General features: G+C 41.7%; 1 protein-coding gene across 1 annotated transcript; it reads left to right on the top strand.

Annotated features, from left to right (window-relative positions):
* The first annotated feature begins 213 nt into the window (after positions 1 to 213).
* PSTK (phosphoseryl-tRNA kinase) lies at positions 214 to 11725 on the top strand. The gene is made up of 6 exons (XM_061186153.1): positions 214 to 480; positions 2868 to 3159; positions 3406 to 3604; positions 7248 to 7323; positions 7862 to 7955; positions 11106 to 11725. Exons 1-6 carry the CDS (start codon positions 283 to 285, stop codon positions 11303 to 11305), a joined length of 1059 nt encoding a protein of 352 aa, XP_061042136.1. The 5' UTR covers positions 214 to 282; the 3' UTR covers positions 11306 to 11725.
* Positions 11726 to 11878: the final 153 nt, after the last annotated feature.

The following is an 11878-nucleotide window of genomic DNA, read 5'->3' as shown; positions in this document are numbered from 1 at the left end:
CTGACCCTTTAGGAAACGTCCAGGTTTTACGAAACGCATCCCCGTGGACTTCCCAGACTAGAGGACTCGCCTCACAGAAAGCTCAGTACCAGGGGTTCAGGGGACCAAGGGGACGACCTCGGATACAACCGCGACCACGCATGGTGTTTGGAGCCGAAGGCTCGCCCATTCCTCCATTGCGCCAATAGGCGGCGCAATAGGGCGGTGGGAGACTGTGCATGCGCAGTTGGCGGACATTTCCGCAAACAACGCTGGCAGCCACCTCGGGTCTCTCGCGACAGCATGAAGGCAGGTGAGGACGCCAGAGGAGCGCGCAGCGAGAAGCCGAAGAAGCTAGGTCTCTGCGTCCTCTGTGGACTGCCCGCAGCAGGAAAGTCGACCTTCGCGCGTGCCCTCAGCCACAGTCTACGGCAGGAGAGGAGCTGGGCCGTGGGCGTCGTCGCCTATGATGACGTCATGCCAGACGCGTTCCTAGAGGAGGTGAGCGCTCGCCCATTGGTCAGTACGGAGGGGGCGGGGCCTAGACTGCTGTCGCGGAGGGAAATCTACAAACTCCACGATTCTTGTACTGGGTAATACCTGGTGTGGGAGGTGGGTCCCTGATAGAAGAGAGACTGGAGTTCGAGGAAAGGGGAGCTGGTTTAACACAATGAGTTGAGTAGAAATAGAAAACGATGCAAACAGCCACCAGCATAAGGTTAGGGTCTGAAGTCAGCGTGCAAGGTGGAAGTCCCCCATAATCAAGTATCCTCCTGAAAATCCTTTGGGAAGGTTGTTCTGAAAAGGACAGAATCTCTCAAAAATTCCAACAGCCAATTTAACATTCAGCCAGGCGAATCCAGGTATTGTGGGGCTTTAGGTTATGCGGTTTGGGGAAACCCTCTTAAAGAAAAAGGATACGAAATTATAAGTGACAGGGTACTTATTAGGGCCCCTCCTGTGACAATAGATTCTGTACAAATGAAGGACTTGGCCTCTGAAGCTGGATCGTCATTCAACTGAGGGTAAACCTGCTTCTGCCAGAATAGGAAAAGATGGCTGTTTCTTAGTTGACCACCAGATGAAGTAATAGGCTTGTATTTAGGGGTCAACTTGGGTTCCCAGTACATACTTCTCTTTAAGCCCTCAGATCACCCTCAGCGCTGTGAGATGCATCCCCTTGAGAAGCATGTGAAAACTGAGACTTCCGCGGGGAGGAGTAGAGTCACGTCACCCATCTCATGCTCACTCTAGAGAAAATACTTTTTGATTAACATATTCTGAAATTTTTAAAGTTATTTTTGTCATTTAGTGCCGAATGTGGATGAATTCACATAAATAAAATGCAAATATGGTGTGATTCCACTCTGTAAGTATATATGCAAAAATACAGTACATTTGGCACATGGAAGAATTTTGAACTTCTCCACCAAAGCTATATACTTCCCCATTCTTGGTTAACTGTGAGGTAAATACAGTATTAGGCCCCTGGTAGCACCGGATTTACTTAAGTAATAGTATTTTTACCACTATGGAGAAAGCTGGAAGTTGTTGATAGGGATTGTGGTATCTGCTGGGGTTTTGCCTCACTTTTCTTATTATATTTTTTCCACTCTCCCCCTACAGACCAAGGCCATGGGGCTCATCCAGTCACCACGAGTAGGATATCTCACCTTTTAGGAAGTGATCGTGTTTCTGTTTCCTTTTGAGTGGGTGTTGCTGATGTATTTGTTTTATGTGCCATAATCTCAGTGACGTGGTAGAGCATGGACAGACAGGAGAGGGATCCTGATCTCCTGTCCTTGTGTTTTCCCTCCAGCCTTGACCTCATAACTATGTCAGTGTTCACCAGAGCCTTTGAGCAGCGCAAGACTGCTTATATTTTCAAGCTATTTATTCTCTTCTCCTCAATCTGCTTCCTCTATCTTTCCCTATTCCATTCCAATCCTGTTGTTAGCCTGAGGTCTTTTCATCTGGACCCAGGGACCTTTCAGCTGATCCTCTTTCTATCTACAACTTTTCTTATTTCAAGGGCAAATGAGCATTGCTATATCTTAGCCAAACTATTTTATTTTGGCAGGATATTGTTTTTCTTTTATTTTTGGCTGCGTTGGGTCTTCGTTGCTGCACGCGGGCTTTCTCTAGTTGCCGCGAGCGGGGGCTACTCTTCGTTGCGGTGCGGGAGCTTCTTATTGCGGTGGCTTCTCTTGTTGCGGAGCACAGACTCTAGGCACGTGGGCTTCAGTAGTTGTGGCTCACGGGCCCTAGAGCGCAGGCTCTGTAGTTATGGCACACGGGCTTAGTTGCTCCGCAACATGTGGGATCTTCCTGGACTAGGGATCGAACACGTGTCCCTTGCATTGGCGGGCAGATTCTTAACCACTGTGCCACCAGGGAAGTCCCAGGGTATTGATTTTGGTTCCTCCTTTCTCCTGGATGGTAACAGCTTTTCATTCTTTCATTTATTCACTTATTCAGTCATTTCATATACATTTCTGGAGCATCTATTAGGTGTCTGACCCTCTGCTGAAGCCTGGGTATACAGTAGACTATTGATCTAGCAGGGACATAGAGATACCTAAACAATGTAAACCCTGTTAGAGTGGAGACCCAATATACACAGAACAGGGCGTCATGATAGGCAAGGGACGATCTGAGCTGCCTTCCGCATGGTTGAGTCTGAGACGAGTTCACAGAGAACTAACATCACTGAGTAGTTTTTCAGGCAGAGGAACAGCGTATATGAAGACATGAGGATGAGAAAGCAAGTTGTGTCTAGAGAACTCCAGATGGTTCAGAAATTATCATATGGAGCAGGGGGTTGTTGAGGCATGACCACCCTACTGGCCAAAGCCTAATATAAATTGCAATTCTATGGTATTTTGCAGCCATCCCAGTGGAAATCGCTTCGCCAGGAACTGTTGAAGTACCTTGAATACTTCTTTCTGGCTGTCATTAACGGGTGTCAGATGTCTGCCCCACCCAGCAGGACTGAAGCCATGTGGGAGGATTTTCTAACCTGCTTGAAGGATCAAGATCTGATATCTTCTTCAGCACTTGAGGCCCAGTCTCACTATCTCTTAACGAAGACTGCTGTTTCCAGACCTCTGCTTTTGATTTTAGATGACAACTTTTATTATCAAAGTATGAGATATCAAGTCTATCAGCTGGCTCGGAAATGTAATTAACACATTTTTTTTCTTACACTCAGAGACATTTATTCGCATATCAAAATCACTACTGTCTTTAGTGAGAGCTTGATTGGATTAGGAGGTTTATATGGATTTACTTAATTTTCAAAGCTACATGTTCACTATTGCAAATGGTCTTTCCTGCTGCAGGTGGGATAACGTGTCTAAGTACGTATATTTCACATTTTGGAAAAATAGTACCCTAGTAATTTTGTGGTTTTTGAATGGTTTTCAGATTCATTAGGCTTTTGCCAGCTCTTTTTAGAGTGTTCTCTCGAGACCTGTCTACAGAGGAATGGCCAGAGACCACTTCCAGTGCCTGCCGAGACCATCCACCTGATGGGAAGCAAGATAGAAAAGCCCAACCCTGAGAAAAATGCTTGGGAACACAACAGCCTCACGATTCAGAGCCCAGCATGTGCTTCAGAGGCCAGGTAGCCTGCTCAAAGGTGTCCTTCACTAGCTGCTTTGCTGAGCCAGGCCCTGTGCTGAATGCTTTCCCTGTATCCACCTGGTTGCTCTTCACAGAAGCCTTGGAGAGGGACATTATTTCCCCTTTCTTTAGAAGAGGAAACTGAGTGAGGAAGTTTAGTTTGCCCAGAGTCACTGAGATTGTTACAGCTGAGACGTGAACCGAGGTGTGTTTGCAAATGTGTACTCTTGTTAAAATTATACTGTTTCCCAGAGGTCAGGGCAGGGAGTTCAGAGTAGGGCACACCTCTGATACTCTTGCTGAAGTAGCGTGGTCTAAACAGATTGCCCAGTGGTTTTCTTATAGAGAGAAAAGGAGTGGAACTGGTACTAAATCCTAATTTGCCTTAACCCTCACTCCAGTTACTCTGCTTGTGTAGATGTGATGCCTGTGGCTATGGTGGCTAATGCATTTCATTCCTAAAATAGGTCTTGAGAATTCTAGAGTTCTGGAGAGTTCTAGTTCAGCACATTTCTGATGGAAGTTTCACTGATGATAGAAATGTTCTCTATCTGCCCTGCCCAGTATGTATGGTAGCTGCTAGCCACATGCGACTGACCATTGAACACTTGAAGTATAGCCAGTGCAACTTACTACCTGAATTTTAAATGTTATTTTAATCACTTTAAACTTAACTGCATGTGGCCCGCGGCTGCTGCATGGGACAGCGCAGTTCGAGAGATATATTGCCCACAGTTCCTTAGTTCCTGCCTGACTGTTGTCCAGAGGGGATCAGCAGTTTTTAAAAGGCTAATTTTTTAAACTCATTCCTCAAAATGTTTTGTTCCCAGGATACAGTTTCCATGGATTTTGTAATACTCTAACATTCTAAGAAAAAAAGAAAAAATTCGATTTAAGTAACTGTTGTTTATAGGGTTAATGAAATAAGCTATGGCTGAGATTTCTAATTTTAACTTCTCATAATATCTTGAAACTTTGAGAAGGTGAGCATGTAGCCAATTGATGGCTACTCTTTCTGGAATACTGAAAATGTTTTCCTTCGCAAGTAAATGGCTGGTTGAGGCATTAAGATACCCCATTTTACCCCATGAGAGCAGCCTAAGGTTAGCATCACTGCTCTGGGGGCCAGTTCTTGCTAGAAGCAAGGAGGAGTGTGAGCTTTGCCAGTGTCAGTACCAACCCTGAACATAATCTGCAGTTTTGTCTTGGGTCTTAAGTATATGGTCCAAAATAGTCATAGCATGGCTATGACTGAAGTCTGAAGTCTGGTGGCCCTGTATTGGAAGTTGAAAGATGATGTGACAAATATACCTTTCCCAGGCTTCTGTGAAATACTACTACTGCTGCTGCTACTACTACTACTATTACTACTACTACTACACTACTATCACCACTACTATTACTGTTACCACTACCACTACTATTACCGCTACTAATGCTACTACTAGTACTACTATTAGCAGCAACAGCTAATGAGCAGATACTATGTCCTGGGCAAGTTCTGAACACTTTATATGTGTAATCTGACTCAGTCCTCACAACAGCCCTTTGAGGGCAGATACAATGATCCCCCTTTCATGATGGGACAACTGAGGCCCAGGTAAGTAAAGTAACATATCCAGATAGTAAATAGCAGAGCCAAGATTTGGACCCATTGCAGTCTCACTCATTCCAGAACCCGGGCTCTTTTCTTTGTGAGAAGGATCACGTTGAGGTGAAGGTTTAATTCAGTGACTTCACTGGCTTACGTTTTTTCAGTGCTACTCCTTGTATCTGAGTAAAATTTAAACTCCTTACCATAACTTGCACACTCTAACCCTGATTTTTTTTTTTTTAACGTTCTATTCTCTTTTTTTTTTTTTTTTGGCTGTGTTGGGTATTCGTTTCTGTGAGAGGGCTTTCTCTAGTTGCGGCGAGCGGGGGCCACTCTTCATCGCGGTGCGCAGGCCTCTCACTGTCGCGGCCTCTCTTGTTGCGGAGCACAAGCTCCAGACGCGCAGGCTCAGTAGTTGTGGCTCACGGGCCCAGTTGCTCCGCGGCATGTGGGATCTTCCCAGACCAGGGCTCGAACCCGTGTCCCCTGCGTTGGCAGGCAGATTCTCAACCACTGCGCCACCAGGGAAGCCCTAACGTTCTATTCTTTTACTAAAAATATGTCCATTCAAGGAAGATGTTTTGTTTTTCTAGTTTGGTGACTCATAGGGGGAAAAGTTTAGGTCAGCAAAAACAGAGAGAGTGGAACGCTGGGGGGAAAAGAATCTTGTTTTTTAAGATGAGACTATTCTGGAAAACTTAAATTAGAGCGTTACTTTGACATGTAACTCTCTCATGATTGCATTAAAAGTTTTCACTTCGTATAATTAAAAATCTCATCAGACGAAAATCTGCCTGTCGTGCACATGATGTTTGAGTGACAGACTTCATAATTTATATTCTCAGAGACGTGACAGTCAGTACTTTTCTTTTCCTTTTTTTGGAATTTTAAATCTGATCCCTAAATTTCTTTGTTTTTAATTTTTATTGGAGTATAGTTGCTTTACAATGTTGTGTTAGTTTCAGGTGACAGCAAAGTGAGTCAGTTATACCTATACCTATATCCACTCTTTTTTAGATTCTTTTCCGACATGGGCTATTACAGAGTATTGAGTAGAGTTCCCTGTGCTCTACAGTAGGTCCTTGTTAGTTACCTGTTTTATATATGGTAGTGTGTACATGTCATTTCCAACCTCCCAATTTATCCTCCCCGCCCCCCAGCTCTAATCCTGATTAACTCCCCAGCCTCATAGCCCACGACTCTCTCCTTGCTCCTTTTCAACCAAACTGGCCTTTTCTGTCCCATGAACACGAGAAGCTTGTTCTTGTCTCGGGGCCATAGTGCTTGCCGTCCCCTCTACCATTCCCACGTATGTAAGCTTCACTGGCTTCCCTGACCATCCTACCCAGCGTGAAGGATGTTAAATAGGCTAGCCAGTCACTCTCTTATGATCACTTTGTTCATTATCTTCACTCACTTATCCACTTGTCACTGTCTGAAACTATTATTTTTTGCTTATTTATTTATTCTCTGTCTCTCTCCATTATGTTATCAGGCTTAGAGAGGGTAGGGATCTTGCTACACCCCCAGCTTAGCACATAGTTTCACATACATAGTTGTACAACATTTTTCATATATGAAGATGCTCAATAAACATTTGTTAAATGAATAAATGAATTCTACTGCAACCCTCGATGACCTCTTGTCCTGTGGGGAACTTTGCAAATTCACATCCAGTAAATGAGCAGAAGCCAGAAAATAAAGACTAAGCCTCCTTCTTTAGGGAATATAAAGTTCTAGGAGCCTAAAGTTCAGCAGTTAATGAGGGAAAAGAGAGAATGTCTTTTAAAACCTTATTGATATGAGTCTTAGGAAATTAATATTTTTTACATGAGGGGATTTGGGGGGCTTATCGCTTGTTTTGAGCTTCTACATTTTAATTTTGCAAGTAGAAGGTAGCTCCCAAATCACTTTGCTTTTCCCCTTTTGTTCAGGAGTTTGGATATACCACTTTCATTCCTCTAGAATTCAGCTTAGTACCCATAAACACAAGTTCTTTAAAAACAGGTGTTTGGTATAAGGATTTATTTTATCCTACCTTGTCTTATAGACTGAAATTGACTGATTTACTGCTTACGGCTTTGGAAAATCCAATAAAATACGTGGAGGAGAATGTGGAACAAAAGGTAAGTCTTCCAGTTTAGATTTAGTATAAATGAGAAGGAACTTTTTGTAGGAAGATCTTTTTGACCCGAGTGTAAAATATGAGTAACATGTGAAAGACAGTTTGTCCCTGCCTTGGCATCTTACCAGCATTCAGCTCCTGACACCTGGATGCAGTGGTACTCTGGAGGGAGCTCGCACTGCCTGGTCAAAGACGACTGTTAAATTTTCAGAAACGTTGGAGCCTGTTGACATTATGTTGGTAGCTCGAAGTGGGCGTGGATGGGAATATTTACACCGTAGAAATAGACAAAATACTATGGATAGGTTTGTGTTTTTCTCTTTGAGAGCCCATTCTTAGACATTTACCAGCATACTGCCTACGTGGAACCCAGTTTACAACTGGATGTATTTCGTTTAGACCCTCTCCTAGGGAAGAATAACTGGAACAGAAAAGTCATGTTTCCTTTTCTTTGTCTCTTCACCTATGCATCCCCTACACTTTAGTTACTTCTTTTGTAAAACTAGATAACTGTTCCAATAACAATGTCTATTACCTAGGAAACAGACAGAATTATTTGTTCAACTAACATTCTTCATCAAGCTGATCAGACCCTCCGAAGAATTGTCTCTCAGACAATGAAGGAAGCGAAAGGTGTGTTGAGTAGTTAAGATTCTATTTAGTTGAGACTATTCTTTCCTGCTACTCTTGTTCCCTGGACGTGGGTAGTTTATTTGCTTTCATTCATAAAGTTTACATCATGTTTTCAGTTTAAATATGCAGCTTGGTTATATTAAGCTAAAACTTCTACCTCTGGAACCAGGCATTCATCCATCCAATAGGTTTTTGTTGAGTGGCTACTCTGTACTAGGCTTTATTTTGGATACTGGGGAGTTGTGAGGGAGCAGAACATCATAGTGAGGAGACAGACAAAAAATAAATAAATATATGAATATATGCCGGTGCTCTGAAGAAAAGTAAAGTAGGGTAAGGCAAGGTAGTGATGGGAGGATTTATTTTTAAAAGGGTAATCAGGGGCTTCCCTGGTGGCGCAGTGGTTGAGAGTCTGCCTGCCAATGCAGGGGACACGGGTTCGAGCCCTGGTCTGGGAAGATCCCACATGCCGCAGAGCAGCTGGGCCCATGAGCCACAGTTACTGAGCCTGCGCGTCTGGAGCCTGTGCTCCGCAACAAGTGAAGCCGCGGTGGTGAGAGGCCTGCGCACCGCGATGAAGAGTGGCCCCCACTTGCCACAACTAGAGAAAAGCCCTCACACAGAAACGAGGACCCAACACAACCATAAATAAAGAAATAAAATTAAATTAAAAGGGTAATCAGGAAGGCTTCTCAGAGGAAATGGCATTGAAGCAAAGATGTGAATGAAAGGAAACAGCAGGCCATGCTGATGCTTGCAGGATCATTTCAGGCAATGGACACATCACGTGCAAAAGTCCACAGGTAAAGTTGGTATGTTCTAGAACAGAAAAGAAGCCATTGAGTCTGGGGTGAAGTAAGGGATGGGGAGAGGTAGTCAGGGGCCAGGTGTAAAATCAGCATGGAGTTTGAACAGGCTTAGTGCATTGTCAGTCTGAACTTAGATGAAATATGTGATAATTATAGTTTTATAAAATAATTCCTTCAGGTTTTAAATATTGAACTCTTTGCTATATTTAAAATTTGATTTAAAAAATAACAGCAGCTTAACATTTCTTGAACTCCTTTTATATGCTAAGTGCCTTATAAATATTGTTTCTAGTCTTTAGAATCCTATCAGGTAAGTGTAATTTTACAAATGGGGAAATGGAAGGTCTGAGAGGATAAGTAACTTGCCCAAGGCTGAACTTAACGCCTGTTAAATATTGTACCTGCGCAACCTGATGCTGGGCTAAGTCTGATTCTAGTTTATGCTTTCTGCTATGTTCCCCCACATCACCAACATTTAGTATTGATACCTTTACAAAAACTTAGAACATTGGAAAAAGAAACAATATACTAACCATATTGTTTTTCAGACTTTTTTGAACCATGATCCGTAAGCAGGTTTTAATACTGTAACCTAGTGTGTAGCCCAGTACACAGACACACTCCTGCATAGAAACAAGTTTCACAAAACCCTCACATGTTTAATGAACTGTGTTCTATTTGATTCCATCTTAGAAAAACACTGGTTGCAACTTGCAACCCATTTATGCGTTGTAATCCAAAGTTTGAAAAAGAGAGCCGGAACAAAAATGGCATCAGATCAGAATGAAAACAAAAATAGTTGTAGGAGTTCTTTCAACTATTTGCCTGTCCATAAAATGAAGGGAAGGGGGAATAGGGTTATGCCCAAATTACTCTTGACTCTTTTCCTACCCATTAATTTTGTGTGTGTGTGAAGGAGGTGGTACTAGCTTCTAGAACTGTGCTTAAATAAAATTTAAAAATTCAGTTCTCCTTCCATCAAGGAAGTGAAGGGACAACCCACAGAATGGGAGAAAATATTTGCAAATCACATCTCATAAGGGACTTATAGCCGAAATACATAAAGGACTCTCACAACTCAACAATAAAGACAAATAACCCAATTTTTTAAATGGGCAAAGAATCTGAATAGAAATTTCTTCAGGGAGGATATACAAATGACCAGTAACCACATGAAAACATCATTAGTCATCAGGGAAATGCTAATCAAAACCACAATGAGATACCACTGCACACCCACTAGGACAGCTAGAATCCAAAAGTCCAAGTGTTTGTTAGGATGTGGAGAACTCAGAACCCACATACACCACTGGTGGGAATGTAAAGTGGTGCAGCTGCTTTGGAAAACAGCCTAGCGGTTCCTCAGACAATTGAATGTAATTACCACGGGACCTAGAAATGAAAACATATGTTCCTATAAAAATTTGTACACAAGTGCTTATAGCAGCATTATTCCTAATAGCCAAAAGGTAGAAGCAACCCAAACGTCCATCAGCTGACAAACAAAATGTGGTCTATCCATACAATGGATTATTCAGCCATAAAAAGGAATGAAGTACTACAACATGGATGAACCTTAAAAACATTATGCAAAGTGCAAGAAGCCAGTCACAAAAGGCCACACATTATGAGTCCAGTCATGTGAAATGTCCACAATGGGGAAATCTAGAGACCCCAAGTAGATTAACGGTTGCTTAGGGATTGAGGGCAGAGAGAGGGGGAATGGAGTTGAGAGGGCGATAGCTGAAGAGTACAGATGATAAAAATGTTCAAAGATTGTGGTGATAGTTGCTTATATCTGTGAATATACTAAAACCACTAAATTGTAGTTTAAGTGGGTAAACCGTATGTTATGTGACTTATATCTCTGTAAAGCTGTTCAACAAAAAAATCAGTTCTCAGTCACACTACCCACATGGCTAGTGGCTGGTGGACTGAATAGGGCAGATATAGAATATTTCCATCATTGTAGAAAATTATATTGGACAACTGTTCTAGGTATTGTCTATCATCAATCAGAGCTTCAAAGCCAAGTTGTCATTTTCTAGCTCTGCTTTTTTGCCTTACTACCTGTTAATTCAATAAGACTAAGTCAACTTATTTTGTCAACAAAAAGTCCCTTTCAGGTTTATCTTTTCTGCTCGTGCATGTCATAGCAAGTTATTTAAATGATCTGCCTGTATCACATTAAAGTGACCTTTGTCTATATATTACACCAATTCAATTATGATTTATAGAAGAATCTGAATGGTTTGTCTGAAGTAATCAAATTAATTTCCTGCTGTCATCAGTCCAGCTTGATTTAATTTACACAAATAATTTGAGAATATCTTTATTTTAGGTGAACAGGTATTTCCGTACAACTTGAAACTTCTAGCCGAAGAACTTAACAAGCTCAAAGCAGAGTTTTTGGAAGACCTAAGACAAGGAAACAAAAAATACCTGTGCTTTCAACAAACCATGGACTTATCAGATGTTATTTCTTTTTTTCATTATGAGAAAGATAACATTGTACGGAAGTATTTTTCAAAGCAGCATTAAAACTTGATTTCCAATCAAACCCATTTTGGTTACGATTCTGCAAACTAATTTAAACAATTCTGTATTACTGGATGTTTTCTAGGCCAATGATGTGAATTGCCAAAGGGGGGAAAAAAAAATCAGTCCATTCTAAAAGATCCATTTGTCATAACAGAAACTACCTCAGTCAGTCACTTGTCAGATGTGACATGGATAATTAAGCATCAGAGGAAACCTTCCTCATTTATGTGCCAGAACAGTTGGGGGGGGCAGGGGTCACACCTTAAATAAAGAGAAGAAATTAGGAAGGAGACAAGATGCTCATTATGGAACTGTTTTTGCTTTTAACTCATGCAACATCTCATGGGTAAGGCACTCTACAAATCCAAACCAAGGTAGCCATAAAATCTTCAAAAAAAAAAACAAAATTAACATTTTACACACCGGAAAATTATTTAAAAAACTAATTGGATCCTAGTTTTCAAAAAAGAAAAATCGAGATCATTAGAAAGCGTTATTTTTTATTCATATATTACAAAAGCAAAGCTTCATTCACAATATGAACTACATACTAGATAGAGTTATTTCAGCATT

The sequence above is a fragment of the Eubalaena glacialis genome, chromosome 1, assembly GCF_028564815.1.
Source record: "Eubalaena glacialis isolate mEubGla1 chromosome 1, mEubGla1.1.hap2.+ XY, whole genome shotgun sequence".
NCBI lineage: Eukaryota > Metazoa > Chordata > Mammalia > Artiodactyla > Balaenidae > Eubalaena > Eubalaena glacialis.
Note: the sequence above shows the minus strand (reverse complement) of the source record. Positions and strands in the feature narration are given on the sequence as shown.

Coding starts and splice junctions, on each gene's coding strand:
- PSTK (XM_061186153.1), top strand. CDS start 283: ATGAAGGCAGGTGAGGACGCCAGAGGAGCGCGCAGCGAGAAGCCGAAG. Junction 481..2,867: donor CAGACGCGTTCCTAGAGGAG/GTGAGCGCTCGC, acceptor GGTATTTTGCAG/CCATCCCAGTGGAAATCGCT. Junction 3,160..3,405: donor CTATCAGCTGGCTCGGAAAT/GTAATTAACACA, acceptor AATGGTTTTCAG/ATTCATTAGGCTTTTGCCAG.